Below are 19,839 nucleotides of genomic sequence, written 5' to 3'. Positions count from 1 at the left end.
CACCCCCAGATACAGCAACTCCCCCCCTCCCCAGCTACAGCAACTCCCCCCCTCCCCAGCTAGAAGCCAGGAGCCAGGAGCTTCTGCTAGGTCTCCGACGTGGGCAGCAGTGGCACAAGCACTTGGGCCATCCTCCACTGCTTTCCCAGGCCACAGCAGGGAGCTGGATCGGAAGTGGAGCAGCCCAGTCTCGAACTGGCGCCCATGTGGGACGCTGGCACTGCAGGCCGGGGCTTTAACCTGCTAACATGTGTGGCTGTACCAGCTGCCGTCTCCCGTGCCCACGGCTGTGTCCAGCCACATCGTCCCATACCGCAGCCTGCAGAGATGGAGCCCAGGTTGCCCGTGGGCTGCGACAGGCAAAGGGGAGGGGGTGGCCCTGGAGGACCCTGGACCACACCAGTGGCTGCTGCCTGTGGGGCACATGTGAGGAACCGCACCCAGGATGGGGAAGCCAGCAACTCTGCAGGTCTACAGCAATAACCACGCGGTCCAGGCCGTAAGCTTTAAATACAAAATTCTATTTACAATCAGGTACACAGGGCCTCGCCGGCCACATGGCCCACGACCACTGCTCGCGTGCCCTTACATGGCCGGCATGACAGGTCCTGGGAGCACGCCTCCGGCACGACACGGCCCCTCCGGAGCGGCCAGCCCTGAGGGCGGGGGGTGACCGCAGGCGCCAGCGGGCCGAGCGTCCTGCTGTCCCGGGGGGCCTTGGGCTCCTTCAGCACTGGCCGAGCCGGGCACGTGCCCAGGCCTCCCCTCACTGTGTCTCCGTCGCAACTGTGGGCCCCAGAATCCAACGTGGGGCCTCCCGTGGGGCCTCGGTGCTGTGGCCGGCGTCCGGAAGCTCCTGGGGCACCGTGGAGGTGGGGGCGGGCTCGGCGGGGCTGTCGGAGGCCGAGGACTGGCTGGGCAGAGAGGCCTCTGGGCCATCCGGAGACCCTGGGGGGGGCTTGTACAGGTAGCAAGCACTGGCGAAGAAGATGAAGCCCAGCACCTGCGGAGGGAGGGGGAGCGCTGGGAGGGGAGCCTGGCCCACCCTCCCCCAGGCCTGTACACCTTTCCCAGGGGGCCAGTTCCCACAGGGGCACAGGTGCTGCTCCCGGCGGAAGAGCCCCAGCCCTCGCCCCACCCCCCGATGTGGCCAGGTCTCTGTGGATGCAGTTGGGCCCCCTGGACTCGGGGGGGGGGCCCTTAGGTGCTGGGCATCTTTCCAGGGTGGGGGCCTGGACAAGAGGCATGGGGCAGGCGGGGCGTGGCAGAGGTGTCCTGGGCCCACCGCTGCCCAGAGCCAGACCTGGCCCTGGAAGGCGCGGAGCCCACGGCACCTGGAGAGGGCGCAGACCCCGGAGTCGGCCTCTGCTGCGTGGGAGGCAGAGAAATGCGACACGGAGCGGCCGCCCCGGCGTCTCGGCCAGCAGCCTGGGCTGCAGCCATAGCAGGCCTCGCGGACACCACCAGGCCGGCCACGGTGTGCAGGGAGTGAGGACACCGCGCGCACGTCTGTGGCTATGCTGGCCCGGGCAGAACCCAGCGTGCTTCCTGGAGCGTCTCCCTGGGCCCCAGGGTGGGCGTGGGGGAGGGGCTGGCCCCGCTCAGCTGCGTGGGGACCCAGGGAGCAGCAAAGGCCTGCGGGCTATCTGGAGGGACGCTGCCGGCTCCTGCTGGCACCCGGCCTGTGTCCCTGCAGCCAAGTCGCCCCTGGGACAGCCACACCCCATCTGAGTGCCGGCGGTGGCCCATATGGGAGACCCGGTGGAGCCCCAGGCTCCTGGCTTTAGACTGGCCCAGCCCTGGCTGTTGCGGCCATCTGGGGAGGGACCCAGTGGGCATTCGGAGATTGGACCGGCAGATGGGGCACAGGACAATCAGCACCTGCAGGGCTTTGGGACCAGCCCCACGCGGGCGCGGGCTCCCCAGCAAGGACACGGATGTGGGGGCAGAATCCGGTCTGGGCTCTGCGTGGCTATTTTTATGCTAATCCCAGGAGAGGCTCTGGGTGACCTCTGGCTCGAAGCTCCTCCTGGCCCCTGCAGGCTGACACCCCCCAACCCCGAGCCGGCCTGGAATCCCGGAACCCTGGGACTTCATTGTATGCTGAAGGTTTTGTGCTCTCTCCTCTATGGGACGAGAAAGCCAAAGAAGACATGGGGCCTCCGCCAGGGCAGCCCGGGCACCGGTTACCACCGGAGGTCCCTGGCGGCTGGAGGGCAGGGGCTCGGGCTGGGAAACCCCAGGGGCTTCGGGGTGCACGGCTGACAGAGGATGCTGCCCGCGGACCGCAGCCCCGGAAGCAAAAGGAAGGGGCTGTTTTCTCTCCAAGCTGTGCACAGCAGCCCCAGGAGCAGGAGCTGCGTGGGCCTGGCCAGGGCCCCCCGCCGTCTGCCTGGGCCCCCCGCCGTCTGCCTGGGCCCCCCGCCGTCTGCCTGGGCCCCCCGCCCCTCCCCCCAGAGACCGGCTTCGAGAAGTGGCAGGTGGGAGCTGCCCCAGGGACGCCGCCGCAGGCCAGGCCCACCTTGTACGTGAGCCCCACGCCGAGCATGGAGCGGCTCATGGCCGCGTTCTGGTACACAAAGCAGGAGCCCTGCTGGCCACACTGGTCCTGCCAGAGCAGGCACGCCTTGTCCATCACCCAGCCGAACGCGATGGGCCCTGGGATGCCCCCTGTGGAGAGAGGGGTGTGCTCAGTGCCCACTGCTGTGGGGCCAGGGACCCGGCGCCCCAACGTCCCTTTCTCTGGGGTCTCGGCCCTGGGCGGGGGCAGGGGACTCTGGCACAAAGCTTCTGGGCAAGTGAATGGCAATGGCGCCCTCTAGTGGACAGTGAGGGGGTGATGGGTGGGATGCGGGCTGCGGACCCCGGCGCAGGGCACAGTACCTAGTGTTCTCACGAGGATCCACTGGATTCCAAGCGCAAAGGATCTCTGCTGCTCATGGACACACCTGCACCGGGAAACAGCGTCAGCCCCCACGAGGCGCGGCCGCATCACCGTGCCCCCTGGTGGCGGCTCGGGGCCAGAGGTCAGCGGTCACGAGCCCGGCCGGGCTTACCGTAGCGTGGCGGTCAGCGCGGGGATGCTGCCGAGGAAGGTGAAGACAATGACAAGGAACACGAACACCAGCAGCAGGGGCTTGGCCCGGCATGGCACAGCGCACTTCCCCGCGGTCGCGTGGCCCAGGCCCGAGGACAGGTTCTGGGCGACACAAATACAGCCTCGGTGCACCTGAGGGCCCAACCACAGCGCCGGTTACAGGCAGAAGGGGCGGGCCCCCCGGGGGCAGCGGGCAGGGCCATGCTCACCTGCTGGCCGTCAGGGCCTGGCTCGGCGGCCGCGGGGCAGCCCGCGTGGCAGGGGGAGTAGTAGGTGAGGCCGTCAGAGCCGCACACGGGGCTGTAGTGCTGGGGCCCGCAGCCGCAGGAGGCATTGCAGGCCGCGGCGGGCGTCGGGCGGCTTCCGGGCAGCGGGCTGGGGGGAGGCGGCAGGGGTCAGGGGTCAGGAATGGAGACCGGAGCCTGGCGGGCAGGGAGCCGGCCCCGGCCCGGACCCCACCCGCCCGACGTGCAGTGCACACAGGCGCCTCACCTGCCGTCGTAGGCGGCCGTCAGCCCGGCCACGGGCGCGTGGGGGCAGTGCGTGAGGAAGACCAGGGTGGCCAGCAGGCTGGTGAGGGTGCAGAGCAGGCAGAGCCTGACCATGCCCGAGCCCCGTAGCTTGAACCTGTTCACGAAGAAGCCGCCCAGGAACGTGCCGCCGCCGCCCGCCGGCACCACCAGGAACCCTGCGGGGAGGCGGGAAACTGAGGAGAGGCCTGCGGGGGCGGGGGAGGGGGCCGGGCACCCAGGGTCCGGCCTCCAGGGCAGCTTCGTGCCCCCGCCCACCAAGGCCTAGCGTGGGGGGGGGTCGTCCACAGAAGCCTGTGCCACGTGGAGTCGGCAGCAGGGATGGGACCCCACGCTAACAGGTGCGCAGGGTGGGGCACCGGGGAAGGAGGGCCCCCAAGGGGGGGTCCCACAGGTCCTGGGACTGAGACCTGCCCTACAGGGCAAGAGTGGGGTGGGGTCTGCCAGCGAGAGGGGCTGAGGAAGGGGGGCCCTGGGACGGCGGGGGAAGGCCAAGAGGGGTGTCTGGGGTGACACGGCTCCACGCGCTCCTGGGCCAACCTTGCCCACCTGGCACCTCCCACCAAGCGAGTGATTGGCACACAGCAGGTGCCCCTGGACGCTGGTGGAGCGAGGGGGTCTGAGAGGGGCCCCCAACCTCCCACCTGGGGGACCACTGGCCTTCCCCGGCACTGCCCACGCCGCCGCCGCCTCTCGGCCCGGCAGGCCCTCCCTGCCGGCCCGGCCCACGCCTGCCCCCGCCCCGCGCCCCATCTCGGTTCCCACGGCCCCTGGCACCGCAGAGAACGCACGACTCCGCTTCCTCACCGAACAAGGTGGCGGCCTCCGAGGCACTCAGGCTGAACTGGGACTCGAAGAACTTGGGCCCGAACGTGGACATGCCGGTGATGAGCGTGGCCTCCGTGGCCCCCGCCAGGCACAGCAGGACGAACGTGGGGTTCCTCAGGAGCAGCCAGATGGAACTGGACAGCGGGGGGGCCGCAGAGACGGAGGGTCAGCGCGGGCCGGGTCGCGAGGAAGCCGCAGCTCCTGAGGCCCAGCGGGGAGGGGCGTGGGACGGGGCAGCGAGGGGCGCCCTGCAGGCTCCAGAGAAAACAGAAGGGGTGCAAGGGGCGGCTCTGGCGGCGAGGGAACCGAGGGCCGCGGAGGGGCAGACCCCGGTGACCGAGACGGGCGGCCGGGAGAGAGCTGCCTGGGGAAGGGGTGGTCGCCACGTCCAGGGGACTGGGCCACAGCTTGGCTCGAGGGCCCTCCCGGGAGCCCCCAGGTGGGCGAGGCTGGCTCCCTCCTCCTCGTGGTTTGCACGTGGCTACCGGAGGGCTGCAGGGCCCCCTAGTCAGCCTGCTGATTCCCCCGCAAGTCTGGCCTGGGACCCTCTGAGCGCCGGGGAACCTGTGCACCAATGGCCCTGGGGGAGGACAACCTCAGGCCCCCCCCACCCCGGGGTGGCCCTGACCAGACTCCCTGGGGTTCGGCACAGAGACCGGAGCCTGACAGAACCCAGCTCCACATCGGTGCCCACGTGAGCTGAGGACCGGGGGGGAGGGTCGCTGTCACTGCTCGCACGTCAGAGACCACGCTATGGCCGAAACGTGGAGGCCACAGAACCAGCAGTGGCCACAGAACCACAGCAGCCAGCGAAGGGAAACCCCCAGGCTGGGCTGCCCCCTGCTCCCCTCCCCACTGGAGACCACGGATCCTGCAGGGGCCGCACCCCTCCCTGCCGCCTGTCGCCCGGCAGGCACCCCCCCACCCAGGGAGGGAACCCTTTAAGTCCACCCCGTCCCCGGCGGGAGAGCCACGCTCCCGCCCCTGCCAGCTCTACAGATGGCTGTGACAACTCCCGGCGCTTGTCACTCAAATGCTCCTCACGCAGAGGACCTGGGCCAACAGCCCCCGTTCTGACGGGCGAGTGTGTGTGGTGCGGCCGTCTGGGGGCCAGCAGTGGCCGGAGGGGCGGCTGCTTAGAGAAGGAGCCGCTCTGGCTTCGTGGACACCTGAGGGGTCCCGGCTGAGCCCCGCCTTTGTCCCTCGGGCCAACCGCTGACCGCCGCAGCATGGCCAAGGACAGGGCGCTGGCGCCTCCCGGCACGTCCTGGGGTGTGGGGCCCGGTGCTGGGTGGGGGGGCTTGGCCAGGCTCCAGCGAGGGTGTGGTGGCCTCCGTGGGATGCAGGCTCCGTCAGCCCCAGCCGGGGCTCAGGGTGGGCACCGTGCCAGGACTCGCTTACCCTCATCAACTAGGTCAGGGAACTCAGCCGGGGCAGGGGCTCCTTGCTGCCTGATGGACAGTGACAGCCCTGGGGTCCCGGCCCCCCGGGCGGGGCTCCCACCGTGCACACCTCGCCCTGAGCCCAGTGGCCTCACTCAGCCCTGAGCAGCTCTGCGTGTGAGCCCCCCAGCCCCGGGCCGCAGGGGTCAGGGGCCACACCCCCTCCGCAGTGGGCGGGGCCGACATGGGCCTTCGCCCCCCTCCCTGGCCAGGACGTCCTGCTGGGTGCCCTGGGGGTGAGGAGGGGGCCGGGTTCCAGGAGCCCGCAGGCCCACGTGGCCCCTGTGAGGCCCAGGGGCTCAGGACTTCCGGCCCCTGCTCTGAGTGAAGCCTGGCAGTGCCGTGGGCTTGGGAAAGCCGGGCCAGATGGGCGGTGGGGGAGGCGGGGCATGGAGGCGGCAGCACTTGGGGCTCCCGGGCGGAGGCCCAGGCCACGCTCAGCGGGACGGCAGCAGGCTGCTCGAGGGGGCTCCCGGGAAGGGTGTCAGGGTCCCTGAGACCCTGCTGGGGACCCCTCAGCACCCAGGCCCGCAGGAAACCTCGGGCCGGCAGGTGCCAGGACAGCCGGGGCCCTGCACAGCGACTGCTGTCCCTGCCCGGCCCCTGGATGGCCCTGGATGGCCCCTGCCCGGTTCCTGCCTGACCCCTGCCTGGCCCCTGGATGGTCCTGGATGGCCCCTGCCCGGTTCCTGCCTGGCCCCTGCCCAGCCCCTGGATGGTCCTGGATGGCCCCTGCCCGGTCCTTGGATGGCCCTGGATGGCCCCTGCCCGGTTCCTGCCTGACCCCTGCCTGGCCCCTGGATGGTCCTGGATGGCCCCTGCCCGGTTCCTGCCTGGCCCCTGCCCAGCCCCTGGATGGCCCTGGATGGCCCCTGCCCGGTCCTTGGATGGCCCTGGATGGCCCCTGCCCGGTTCCTGCCTGACCCCTGCCTGGCCCCTGGATGGTCCTGGATGGCCCCTGCCCGGTTCCTGCCTGGCCCCTGCCCAGCCCCTGGATGGTCCTGGATGGCCCCTGCCCGGTCCTTGGATGGCCCTGGATGGCCCCTGCCCGGTTCCTGCCTGACCCCTGCCTGGCCCCTGGATGGTCCTGGATGGCCCCTGCCCGGTTCCTGCCTGACCCCTGCCTGGCCCCTGGATGGTCCTGGATGGCCCCTGCCCGGTTCCTGCCTGACCCCTGCCTGGCCCCTCCTGGCCCCTGGTTTGTCCCTGGGCACTGGGCAGCTTGGCCCGAGCCCCTTGGGGCTGCTACGCCGAGGTTCCTGGGTTCGTGGCGGGGCACACTGACTCCATCTGGGGCCCTCAGCGGGTCTTGGGCACATGCGCAGGTGACCCCGCCCGGCCTCCCTGGGCCCCCAGGTCCTTACAGGGGCAGGTCCCTGACGGTCTTCCCGAAGTCGGGGCTGCTGGTGGCCTTGCGGCTGCCGTCTCCCAGCCGGTGCGTTTCTGCTGCCCGCATTACCACGTAGCGCTGGGAGCCTAAGAGACGAGGAGTCAGTGCAGCCACGGTTCTGGGGGCCTGGCCCCGCCACCCTCTACCTGCCACGCTGCACCTGCCACCTGTCACCCTCCACCCTGCACCCGCCGCCCTGCACCCGCCGCCCTCCAGCGTCTGGGAACAAAGGGCAGTGACAGAAGCCTGGGGGGAGCAGCAGGAGGGGGATGGGGGGGCAGCTGGGAGAAGCCTGCTGTTGGCCCGGGGTGAAGGACAGCGCCCACAGCTGGCCAGGCCTGCCCGCCCCAGCCCGACAGCAAAGCAAAGAGCAGATTCTGCCCCGTGGGTGGAAGTGATGGGAGAACAGGGGACCGCGGCTGTGGCTCCCTCGCTCTGAGGGGTGGGGGTGAGGGAGTGGGGGTCCTGTCTGCTTAGGCTGGGGGCGGGGTCTGTCTGCTCAGGCTGGGGGCAGGGTCTGTCTGCTCAGGCTGGGGGCGGGGTTTGTCTGCTCAGGCTGGGGGGGGGGGCGGGGTCCTGTCTGCTCAGGCTGGGGCGGGGTCTGTCTGCTCAGGCTGGGGGGGCGGGGTCTGTCCGCTCAGGCTGGGGGTGGGGTCTGTCCGCTCAGGCTGGGGCGGGGTCTGTCTGCTCAGGCTGGGGGCGGGGTCCTGTCTGCTCAGGCTGGGGGCGGGGTCTGTCTGCTCAGGCTGGGGCGGGGTCTGTCTGCTCAGGCTGGGGTCAGGGTCTGTCTGCTCAGGCTGGGGGCGGGGTGCTGTCTGCTCAGGCTGGGGGAGGGGTCTGTCTGCTCAGGCTGGGGGCGGGGTCTGTCTGCTCAGGCTGGGGTGGGGTCTGTCTGCTCAGGGTGGGGGGGTGGGGTCTGCCTGCTCAGGCTGGGGCGGGGTCTGTCTGCTCAGGCTGGGGGGGCGGGGTCTGTCTGCTCAGGCTGGGGGGGCGGGGTCTGTCTGCTCAGGCGGGGGCGGGGTGCTGTCTGCTCAGGCTGGGGGCGGGGTCTGTCTGCTCAGGCTGGGGCGGGGTCTGTCTGCTCAGGCTGGGGGGGGGCGGGGTCCTGTCTGCTCAGGCTGGGGGCGGGGTCTGTCTGCTCAGGCTGGGGGCGGGGTCTGTCTGCTCAGGCTGGGGCAGGGTCTGTCTGCTCAGGCTGGGGGGGCGGGGTCTGTCTGCTCAGGCGGGGGCGGGGTCTGTCTGCTCAGGCTGGGGGCGGGGTCTGTCTGCTCAGGCTGGGGCCGGGGTCTGTCTGCTCAGGCTGGGGGGGCGGGGTCTGTCTGCTCAGGCGGGGGCGGGGTCTGTCTGCTCAGGCGGGGGCGGGGTCTGTCTGCTTAGGCTGGGGTGGGGTCTGTCTGCTCAGGCGGGGGCGGGGTCTGTCTGCTCAGTGGGGGGCGGGGTGCTGTCTGGGGCCCACCTGGCAGCTGCCTGGGGTAGGCGAGGATGGGGATGGCGATGAGGACAGCCGCCGCTCCGGAGCCCAGGAAGCCGATCCACCAGGCGCCGACCCAGTGGGGGCTGGCGGTGCTCAGCTCCGTCCTGCAGGGGCAGTGCACTGGGTCAGTGGCCAGCCCACCCCTGCCCTCCACAGTACACGTGCTGGGCAGCTGACTCTTCCTCCAAGCAGCCCTCCAGGCTCCCTCTGCACACAGGCCCCAGCCCCCAGCCCTTCTGGCCCTCGGGCGAGACCTCAGCGGGCTCTGGCTGTGCGGTGTTGTGGGGCGAGGAGCCTTCCAGCAGCAGGGCAGGGGTGGCAGAGGGCGCCCCCTGGCCTCCTGAATCTTGGGGGCAGCGGCTCAGCTGGAGCAGCCAGGAGCCCCCCACGCCACACGTCAGCTTCAAGGTCAGCGAGCTGGAGAGGAAGATGGCAGCCACTCCCCACACCCCCCTCCCCGCACCCCCCTCCCCGCACCCCCCTCCCCACACCCTCCCCTCCCCGCTCCCCCCTCCCCGCACTCTGCGCCTCCCAGACCCATTCTAGGGGAGCGGAGGGGTGGGGCCAGCAGGAGGCAGGGAGCCTGGGCCAGAGCCCCCAGGGTTTCTCCTTCCCCCTCTCTCCTCTCCTCCCCCACCCCCTCCGGCTCTCTCCCTCTCCTGCTACAATTCCTACAAACCGTCACACAAACGGAAATGCAGGCGACAAAGCAGTCGGAGCTGCAGCCGGAGCAGCCACCTGGCTCTCCTGAGGGCACCAGAGCTGGGCTTTGAGCCCGGGGCCTGGGCCAGCGTGCACCTGCCCTGCAGCCCGCTCAGCAGGGCCAAGAGCCCCCACGTCCGGGGCCACCTCTGACTGGACCCTGCCCGCCCGGAGCCACCTCTCAGGGACACGGGGGCCCTCCCGAGGGGCACTCACCGCTGGCCCACGTCCGTGTAGATGGTCAGCAGTGCTCCGCCCATCAGGTAGCCGGCGGCAGGACCAAGGATGGCCGCGGTGTAGAAGATGGCTGGGAGGCAAATGGGGGCATTAGGGACCGTGCAGCCCCCGGAGCCCCCCCACAGCCCCTCCCCGCCCTGTCCCGGGGGCCCTGTGAGGCAGTTGGTCTTGGAACCTGGGCTCAGGAAGTTCCCCCAAAGCCAAGGTGTCCCCGGGCCCTCCCTCGGGAAACCCCGCAGAGACCCCGCTGAGCTGAGCGGTCCCCGAGGAGCTGGGCCTGCAGGGGAAGGCCCGGGCCGGGCTTGAGCCACAGCCCTGAGGAGTCCGAAGACGTGAGTGACGGCCGGGGCCAATGCCATCTGTGCTGGGTGACCCAGGAAGCCAGCGTCAGCCCCACAAGAGTCCAGCTAGGCCACGGAAGTGTGGCCAGGTACTCCCGTGCCCGTCCTGAAGTTTCTAAATGGCCGTACAGAGGCCGCCTGGAGAGCGGGCAGCGGGCAGTGGGAAGTGGCTGCAGGGCCGCCCACACACCCAGGGCTGGAGCTGGGTGGCCGGCTCGGTGGTCTTGCACCTGCTGACTCCAGCCTCAGGGGACTCTGCCTGGCCCTTCCGTGTGTTCCCCGCCCCACGTGGCCAGGACGGTCCCCTGTCACTTATCCACACAGACCCTGACCTCCCAGGGGCACTGGGGCTGCGCAGCTGGCTGACCTGGCACACCCCCGCATCTGGACCCTGAATGTGGGCGTTGTGCTGTGGTTCCAGGCACAGTGGCTGGGGGGCCCTTGGCGGGGGTCCTCACCAAACAGGCCGCGTCACCTTCTGCCCTGGTGCTCAGCTGGACCCACTGCTCGCCTGTGGGCCCACGTGAACGAGGGGTGCGTGCAAAGTGGGGCCGGGGTGAGCAGGCCTCACGCCGCTCAGGCCGCCGTCCTGGCTCGGCCAGCGCCAGCCCCGCCGCTCACAGCCCTCCCCCGGCCCCTCGGCGCCGCGCTCACCGATGTAGATGGGCGAGTGGCTGGACTTGACGTTCTCGTCCAGGTAGGTGACGCCCAGCGTGTAGAGGGGCGTGGCCCCCATGCCGTGCAGGAACTGGCCCAGCATGAAGACCAGACGGTAGCTGGACAGGCCCGAGGTGCGGTCGGCGCAGGCCGCGCTGCGGTTGGAGGGGCAGGCACCGGCTCCCTCAGCGACCCGCGCCTCGTAGCGGCCAGCGGTGAAGTGGGGCAGCGCGAACACCAGCGAGCCGGCGCCCATGAGCAGCACGCCCCAGCCCAGCCAGCGCGGCTTGTGCCCCTGGCCCCCGAAGTAGCTGACGAAGGTGAGGCAGAGGCAGGAGGCGATGTCGTAGGAGCTGGCGATGAGGCCGCTCTGGTAGCTGTGCAGGTCGAAGCGGCGCTCCACGGAGGTGATGACGGTGTTGATGAAGCCGTTGACGGTCATGCCCTGCAGGAAGGAGGCCGCACACAGGAACAGCAGGAAGCCCTGGGGCGTGTTGAGCACCTGCAGGCACCCGGGCGTGAAGGCCCACCACCCGCAGGCCGTGGCCCGTGGCCCCGCCGACACGTACCGCACCTCGCGGGCCGCCTGGCCGCCGGGCTTCTGGGCCGGCAGCTGGCACAGCGGCTGGCTGCTGCACGCCAGGGGGCTCTGGGCCGCCGGGCAGGGCACCCCGCTGGGCGGCAGGGGGTCAAGCCCGCTTTCCTGGTCCAGGGCTGTGGAGGGGCTGAGGAGGAGGAGCTGAGACCGGGGGTCGAAGGGCGTGTCCCCCACGGAGTGCTGGGGCATCGCTGGGACGCGGTGGCGTGGCGGCGACCGAGCCCGGGGGGTTCGCTTCTCTCTGTGAGAAGAATTTCTGGTTAGCAAACGTGGGTCTGTCTGCCTGCACCCATCACGGGGTCCTCCTTCCCACACCCACCCTCGGAACCTCAGCCCCGGCCACGTGGCCTGGCCTGGGGGGGGGGGTCGCCCAGCACTTGGCCAGAACCCGGGGTGGCTGGGGCTGGAGGAGCAGAGCCCCCAGGCGGAGGTCACAGACAGGGCCCGGGGCTCGGCAGAGTCAGCCCGGGTGTGCCCTGGGGCCTGGGACCCCGGCCTGGGAGCTGCACTTCCGCTTTCTGCCACCTGGCGGCCACGTGTCTCATGCTTCCTTGCACCCCTGCGCTGGGGGCAGGAAAGAGATGGGTGCTGGTGCAGTCTGGAGGGTGCCGGGAGTGAGCGAGGCAGGCGCGAGCTGCCCGGAGCCCCGGCACCTGACCCTGGGGGACAAACGGCAAAGGGGTGGCCGGCGGGTGGGGGTCCCTGCTCCCCCTTGGCTGCAGAGTTCTCAAAACGTGCTCAGGGCCGGGGGCCTCTGTCTGACCGCTCTTGCCCCCAGCTGCCCAGCGGCCCCGGCCCCCAGCGGCAGACTCCGCCCCCAGACAAGGCCTTTCTCCTGCCTCGGCCCCAGGATGCGCACCCAGCCCGGGAGGTCAGGCAGCCACAGGAGCCCCGGGACTCAGGAGGAGGCAGGCCTGGCAAGCTGTGTTTGAGCAGACACACGCCGCCGGCTTCCCCACGTGGCAGGTGAGGACGGGGCGGGGCCCGGGGGCGGGGCCTCTGCAGGCAACCGGACTTCAGCCAGCTGTGGTTTGCTTTGTTTTGAAACCCAGGGGACACCTGTAGCCCAGGGCCCCAGCGGGACAGCCCTCCTCGTCCCCAGCAGCCCACCCAGGGCCACCCTCTCACCCAGCTCACGGCTGGGGCTGCGCCCCTTCAGCCGCATCCCCCATACTGCACCTGCTGGGGACCTCAGCCACAGCTCCCCCGCCCCTGGGGCTCAGTGCGGCCCCGCCCAGGCCTCCCTCTGCGGCCCCGGACAGCACCACGCTCTCCAGGCTCACAAGGACACAGGGAGTCGGGTGAAAGCAGGCCAGAGGCATGACCTTCTCAGTCCACCACACACATGCACATTCAGACACAGGCACAGGGACACATACATGTGTCATGTGAACACACGTGAATGCCAGGCACTTGTCCTGGGTTGGGGCGGGACCTAAGGGCTGCGTGCAGGGGGCAGCGTGGACCAGCCTTGCTGCAGGGAAAGTGAGAGGTCCTCAGAGCCACCTGGGGGTGTCCTACGTGAGTGACCTGCAAAACCGAGGTCTATGCGGCCGTCACCCTCGTGCACCTGCTGCACCCCGGGGGGCCCGGCCTCCAGGGGCCACACAGGCAGCAGGGAGGGTCAGAGCCACACAGGGCGCAGGGGAGGCCGGGTGCTCGACACTGGCCACCAGCAGTGGCCTCGTCTGAGAAGAGGCCCGCAGGGCAGAGCCGTCCACAGCTCCGGCTGAACTCGAAGCTCTGACAAATACAAACGCCTCCCCTGAGAGCAGCCCTCGCCTCCTGTGTCTGCACTGCGTGGTTAGGATCCTGCTACACGCCGGCCGGCGAACTGGTGTCCCTGCCCACCACAGGCCGGCCGGGGCCGCTGGGGGCGACTGCCTGCCTTCCCCCAGTGTGCGATCTGCCCCCTCAGGCGATGCAGCCCGGGACTGCCCTAGCACTGGGCTGCCCCACCGGGCTGGGAGGCCCTTCTCCAGGGCTCTGGGCCCCACCAGCAGCGACTCGGGGTGGGGGGCAGGCCACAGTGGTGCCACCTGGCATTGTCCCGCCTCAGCTGAGCCAGCAGGTGTGATGCCGGGCACTCAGGGCCAGGAGGAAGGTCCCAGGTTCCTGCACCTGCCACAGGATGTTCCTGAGTCTTAGGGCTGTGGCTCCAGCGCCAAGGTCTGGCCAGAGTGCCTTTGCGTGGTGGGGACAGCACCGTTCCAGGAAGTGGCAGCCAGTGTCCATGTCCATCTTGGCCTGGACATAAGGGGGTCTGGGCTGAGCACACGGCACAGCGAGACGTGGGGGGTGGGCACTGTAGCCACGGCAGCCACACCAGGAGGCCTCGGCAGGCACAGCCAGCCCCTCTGTCTCGGTCCCAGGGAACTGGGCTGCTTTCTGGGACCTGCCTGCCTCTGAGACAGCCGCGGTCCACGGCTGGGCCTGAAGGGCACCTCGTGCCTGCCCTTGTGGCTGTGGGCCAGGCCGTGACCGCTGACCCGCATCGGGGCCCCCCTCTGCCTTCCCTTCCTGGTCTCAGCCCCTCGGAGAGCACAGGATGCTGCAGCTGGCCTCGGGAACTCTCTGGAACCTTGTGTGTGTGCACGTGTATGTGTACACACGTGTGCGTGTGTACACACGTGGGTGCCCGTGGCTTCTCTCCATTTGGAACTGGATTTGACAAAGTGCCCGGCGGTGCCCTGGTAACCCGCGGCAGCAGCGACTGACAGAGCCTCACCCCGGTTCCCTGCTCTCAGCAGCCCCGGCAGAGGGGCCATGTGACACTGGGCACGTCCCCATGTCCCCAAGATGGCACGGGGGGCACCAGGCAGCCCGAGTCCAGGTCACGTCCCAAGGACACATGGGCACGTCCCCATGTCCCCAAGATGGCAGAGGGGGGCACCAGGCAGCCCGAGTCCAGGTCACGTCCCAATGAGACTGGGCACGTCCCCATGTCCCCAAGATGGCAGAGGGGGGCACCAGGCAGCCCGAGTCCAGGTCACGTCCCAATGACACTGGGCACATCCCCATGTCCCCAAGATGGCACGGGGGGTACCAGGCAGCCCAAGTCCAGGTCACGTCCTAATGACACTGGGCACGTCCCCATGTCCCCAAGATGGCAGAGGGGGGCACCAGGCAGCCCGAGTCCAGGTCACATCCCAAGGACACATGGGCACGTCCCCATGTCCCCAAGATGGCACGGGGGGCACCAGGCAGCCCGAGCCCAGGTCACGTCCCAAGGACCTGCCTCTTCCTGAGCCGTCCCTCAGAGGGGCTCCCCTGGGCCACGCTGGCCGCGTGCAGGGGCGGTCGATGGGCTGCTGGGCAGCGCCCACAGAGCGGCGCAGAAGCAGGTGAGCTGAGCCTGGTGCTGCTGGTGTGGACCTGAGCCATGGGCGGGGCCTGGTGACTGCAGCCACAGGGCTGGGTGGGGACAGGGCGGCCGTGGGCAGAGGAGGCCACACCCTGGCTGGCTCCAGGACTGCCCCAGCTCCCAGCAGCACCCCAGCCTCAGGCCCCGGGTACCCCACCCGAACCACCCTCTCCACGGAACTCCAGGAGCGTCCCCGCCTGCAGACTCTGATGCCGTAGGTGATGGGCCGGGATCTCCTTCCACACCAGCACCAGCGCCCACGGTGTGAGGCCTCTGCGGGCGCCAGGGTTCAGGGACCGCCCCAGGAAACCGTCCCCGCCCCGGAGGAGCCCGCCGCTGTCACGTACGACCCCCTGCAGGACGCCCGTGGCCGGGAATCAGAGACACGGAGACACAGCCATCCCGGTCTCCAGGGCCCCAGGAGCCTGGCTTCGGGGGAGAAGCCTCGGAGAGCTGCCCACGGCTCTGTCCCTGAGCCTGGTGCGGGCAGGCAGACAGGACGTTGAGTAGATCTGTGCGCTGGACGGCCACGCCTTCACCACGCCCCTGTGTGCTCGCATGCCCCCACCTGACCACACTTGTGTGCCCACCTGCCAATCAGGCTACGTGACCACGCCTCTTCGGAAGTGGATACGAGGCCTGAAACACGGTGGGCCCGCCCTTTTACCCCTTTTTTTCACTATGATGGACGCTTGCTGCCCTTGCTGCCCTGCGCCTTTGGGGCGTGGCCTCCAGGGTGTGGCCTCCGGGGCGTGGCCTCCGGGCCGCCTGCGCTCTCTGCCTGCCGCACGTGGCTTTGGCCTACTCTGCTCTGTGCGGATCCAGACTTCCTCACTCTCCTATGCAATATGAATAAAAAGCTTAAACCTTTCCATGTCGCCTGGTCTATTGAGCCAGTCCTCAGAATTCTCTGGATTCACGCAGGAACCCACACGCTTATTAATATGGAAATAGTAACAGGCAGACCGGCATCAAGCCCACGCCCATGCACCCAGAAGCCTGAAGCTGAGCCCACTGCCGGAGGCAGGTCCATCCCCGGCCCGGCCCCCCAAGCCTGCCAGGCTCACCTCTGGGCTCCCGCCCGGCCCTGCAGCTCAGCGGGGGCAGAGGCTGGCCTGGGGGCTCGGCCGACGTCCTCCGCCCAGGAGAGCGCAGACGCCATTCCCCGCGTGAGCAAGGAGAGCCGAGCAGCCCAGCACGGGGCCGCTGGGGGGGCTTAATCCCCGCTGGCTCCGCCCACACCTGGGGGGGCAGGAATGGGGCCAGGAGCTGCCTCCAGGCCGGGGCCAGGGACCTGCCAGCGGATTAGGCCAAGGCGATTAGCGGGGAGGAGGATGCCTGGCTTCAGCGGGGAGAGCTTGTGTGAGCACACGGTCGCGAGTGCTTCTGTCCCCATCTGAGACCACGGGTGACACCTGGAGTGGCCCCCACCACCCCAGGGGCCTGGGCAGCGGCCCCCGAAGCCCTCGCCCTCCAGGCACTTGGCTCCTGCAGGGCTGCGCCTCGGCTCAGGGCACAGAGCGAGCGGGGAAGGCCAGGAGCTGGGCAGCGTTGGCGGCTCTGGCCAAGCACCCGTCCTCAGGGAGGCTCGGAGCTGGCCGGGGTGGGCAGTGCCGTTTTCACACTGGGGGCTCCCAGGCTGGACATGTGAACCCACGTGAACTCAGCGGTAGGGCAGAGCACACATTTCACTTCTCCCCTGTCTCTGGGCTCCTGCCATTTCCTGGCTCCGCGGGGCCACCAGCCGAGGCCAATCCCACCTGCCCGAGCTCCAGCCACGGCCTGAGCTCCCCGGGGCCCGCTCCCTTAGCTGAAAAGCCGCCCCTCCTACCTCCAGCTCAGCCCCGTGACCACGGGACCCTTCTGCCGCCTGCTAGACTCACCAGGAGTCTCCTCTCCGACAGGGCCGGGCAGATAGCTTTTTTAAAAAAAAATTTTTTTTAATTTTTTTTTTTGACAGGCAGAGTTAATGAGAGAGAGAGAGAGACAGAGAGAAAGGTCTTCCTTCCATTGGTTCACCCCCCCAAATGGCCGCTATGGCCGGTGCACTGCGCCGATCCGAAGCCAGGAGCCAGGTGCTTCCTCCCGGTCTCCCATGCAGGTGCAGGGCCCAAGGACCTGGGCCATCCTCCACTGCCTTCCTGGGCCATAGCAGAGCTGGACTGGAAGAGGAGCAACCGGGACGGAATCCGGCGCCCTGACCGGGACTAGAACCTGGTGTGCTGGCGCTGCAGGCGGAGGATTAGCCTAGTGAGCCGAGGCGCTGGCCAGCTTTTACCTCTTTAAGATGAGGCCCAAGGGCACTCATACAGCAGCCGCGAGGCGGGGGGATGGCTGGGAGTGGCAGCGCCACAGCGTGCCAGGTGAAGCCTGATTTGCATCCCTGGTGACCAGGCGCAGGTGAGGGAGCCAGAGCCAGCCACTTTGCATGGAGGCCAGCACAGAAGGGCTGTGTGAGCGCCGGGAGCCCAGGGCACCAGGGCTGGCACCAGAAAGACCCGTCTCCCAGGGGTTCCCTGCTGCCCCCTCTTGGGTGTCCCACCCAGGTCCACCCCAGGGCATCGGGAGAGTGAGCAGAGGGGGCGTGTGCAAGCTTCCGACCCGCAGTGCCCCGCCCATGAAGCTGGAACCCCACTGTGCCCTAGGAGGACGGACTCCAGAAGCGGAGAGGATGGGGGGGGGGGGGCGGCACTAGGGCTGCTACAGGAAAGGCGGGGCCCCAGCTCGGGAGGGCAGTGGGCCGAGGGCCAAGCAGGGGCCAGCAGCGGAGGAGGAGCCCCCGGACCAGAAGGCCCAGTGCCGGTCCCGGCCACTGCCTCTGCAGGGACCGCGGAGGACACACCTGGGTCCCGCTGCTGGCAGCAAGGTGCTCCAGGCCACACAGATCCATGGCACACGTGCCACCAGGGCCTCCTCCCGCCTCAAGGGGGCCATCCTGAGCACCTGTCCAGTCACCTGCAGAGGCCAAGAACGGGGGTCCACCCCCGCTGTGACCGCGCACACCCAGCAAGACCACACCAGCCCAACAAGCAGCAGGGAGCCCCAGGACAGGCGTGGTGGCCAGGCTGAGGGACCGTGCATCCGTGTGGTGGCCAGGCTCAGGGACCGCACATCCGTGGGAACGGGCAGGTTACCTGGCTCGGGAGGGAAGCAGGAGTGTCCCAGGTGTGGCTGCTCCAGCTGCTGGGTGCCCCGCCCCTGCACCCTGCTGTCTGCCGGCTGAGCGTGGGACCCTGGGCTCCTCCTGCACCCTCTGTGATGGGCCCACAGGGGAGCGGTCAGGGCCTGGCCTGCTCCGGTTCGAGTCCACCCAATTTGCACGGCCCCTGTTACTGACCCGGGGGCACTGCTGCTCTCGGAGCCTCGCAGCCCAGGCTCTGACTTCCTGCTGGGCTGCGACAGCGTGTGCTGGCTGATGTCACAGACCTGGAACCCGAGCTGCGGCCGCGGGGGCCCCCTCACTGCTCAGTCCCTGGGGGCTCAGCTGTTTAGTGAGGCTGGAACAGCCCCCCGTTCCCCAGGCCACTGGGTCCCCGGGTGAGCAGCCACCTCACCACCAGGTAGGGAGGGACCTGGTTGGGACTTGCCCAGTGCCAGCTTTGTGGGTCACGCCCAGAGAGCCCCACAGCCACCTAGGAGGGAACAGCTCGAGGAAGAATTTTCCTGGCAGCAACTGCTGGCCTGGCCCCGCAGGAGAGCAGGACCGGTGCCCGGGCAGGGCCAGCAGGGCCAGTTGGCTCCCGATTGGCACCAGGGTCCTACCCTGAGGCCATCGCCCCGCCTCCTCCCGGCAGCACAGGGGAAATGCTCCCTGCTGGAGGACCTCTCTGTGTGCGCTGTTGTCCCCTTACCTGGACCCCTCCCATGCGACCCCTTAGAACAGAGCCCACCTGGGGTCAGACAAGCCCAGATTCCAACCTCCCACCTCTCACTGGCCAATCCTTAACCTGCCTGCTCCTTAATCTACGGGTCTGTAAGATGCCTTGAGGCCGAGGTGAGCGCCCCAGCTGTCGCGTCACCACAACCAGCCCTATAGAGGTAGCCACTCACCCCAGGCACCCTCTTCCCTGAGGTGCACCTGGCCCAGCCCGCGGGGAACCCCCAGAGCCCTGCCCGGTCGGACAGAGGTGACCAAGTCCAAAGCTCAGCCCAGGGAAGCGAACCAAGAGCCGGCCCCGCCGTGTGGAAAAGTACTGCGGCCCCAACGCATCCAGGAACAGGGCCCGGGCGGGCAGAGTCCCAGGACAGCCCCAGCGAGGCCCGCACACTGCGCCAGGGCCACCCCGGCCGCGGGGCGGGGAACTTGGGCTCTCCTCTGGCAATGCCCGTGTAGGTTTCTCCCGCGTCCGCCTTGGGGCTCCCTGTGCGGAGTCAGCCGGGCCCAGCCGACGCGGTCGCGACCAGCACCCTCGTGGTCGGGGTGCCCCTCGCCCCTCCCGGGCTCCCGCCACGCCCCCGGCCGCGGTTCTGAGCCGCGCACCCGGGAGAGGGTCGCGGCCAGCGTCCTTGTGGCAAGGAACGGCCCGGCGAGCCCGCCCTCGGCTCCCCAAGGTGTCTGGAGCTCTACAGGCGCGCACACAGCCCGCCCTGCCGCGGGAAACTTGGACGCACCACGCTCCCCGGGCCCCGCCCCACAGCCGCATCCGCCGCAGGTGCGAGACCCGCCGCGCCCCTGCAGCGCCGGCAGCTCCAGCGCGCTCCGGGCCAGCAGCCGCTCGCTACATCTCCTTCCCTCCGCCCTCCTTCTTGCGCCCCGGCTCTTCCAGCCTGGCGCGGTGGCATCGAGGGGCCGAGCAATCCGCCCCCCTTACTTCGGGGGCGCCGCTGGCCCGCGGAGGGGCTCGGGGCGCACGGCCGGTGCCCGGGCCTCCCGCCGCGCAGACGGCCCCCACCGCGCCTGTCCTGGCGCCACCTCGCTCCCGCTGGCTCAGCTCCGCGTCCACTGGCACCTGCCGGCTCCTGACGTCAGCAGGCGGGCGCTCGGCGCACCTGGGCCGCGCCCCGCTCCCCTGCCCCTCGGCGCCCCGCGCCCCGCGCGCTCACCGTTCCCAGGCACCGTCCCCAAGCGCCGTCCGCGCGCTCCACTCCACGCTCTGAGCGCCGCGCGCTGCCCACCCGCGCTTCATTCATCGCTGCAGAGAGGCGGGCGGGGCTCGGCGGCCGCCCAGGGCCCTGGCCT

The 19,839-nt window shown here is 69.8% G+C and overlaps 1 protein-coding gene across 1 annotated transcript; it reads right to left on the bottom strand.

Moving 5' to 3' along the window:
- Positions 1–458: 458 nt before the first annotated feature.
- On the bottom strand, positions 459–19,802 carry SLCO4A1 (solute carrier organic anion transporter family member 4A1). Its single transcript, XM_062202417.1, has 12 exons — positions 19,704–19,802; positions 10,696–11,537; positions 9,680–9,770; positions 8,744–8,865; positions 7,262–7,373; positions 4,435–4,589; positions 3,590–3,785; positions 3,307–3,472; positions 3,057–3,229; positions 2,884–2,948; positions 2,522–2,670; positions 459–1,003 (listed from the first exon to the last, which is right to left on the bottom strand). Exons 1-12 carry the CDS (start codon positions 19,784–19,786, stop codon positions 767–769), a joined length of 2,391 nt encoding a protein of 796 aa, XP_062058401.1. The 5' UTR covers positions 19,787–19,802; the 3' UTR covers positions 459–766.
- Between the last annotated feature and the right edge of the window lie 37 nt (positions 19,803–19,839).

This window comes from Lepus europaeus, chromosome 10 (assembly GCF_033115175.1).
Source record: "Lepus europaeus isolate LE1 chromosome 10, mLepTim1.pri, whole genome shotgun sequence".
Taxonomy (NCBI): domain Eukaryota; kingdom Metazoa; phylum Chordata; class Mammalia; order Lagomorpha; family Leporidae; genus Lepus; species Lepus europaeus.
Note: the sequence above shows the minus strand (reverse complement) of the source record. Positions and strands in the feature narration are given on the sequence as shown.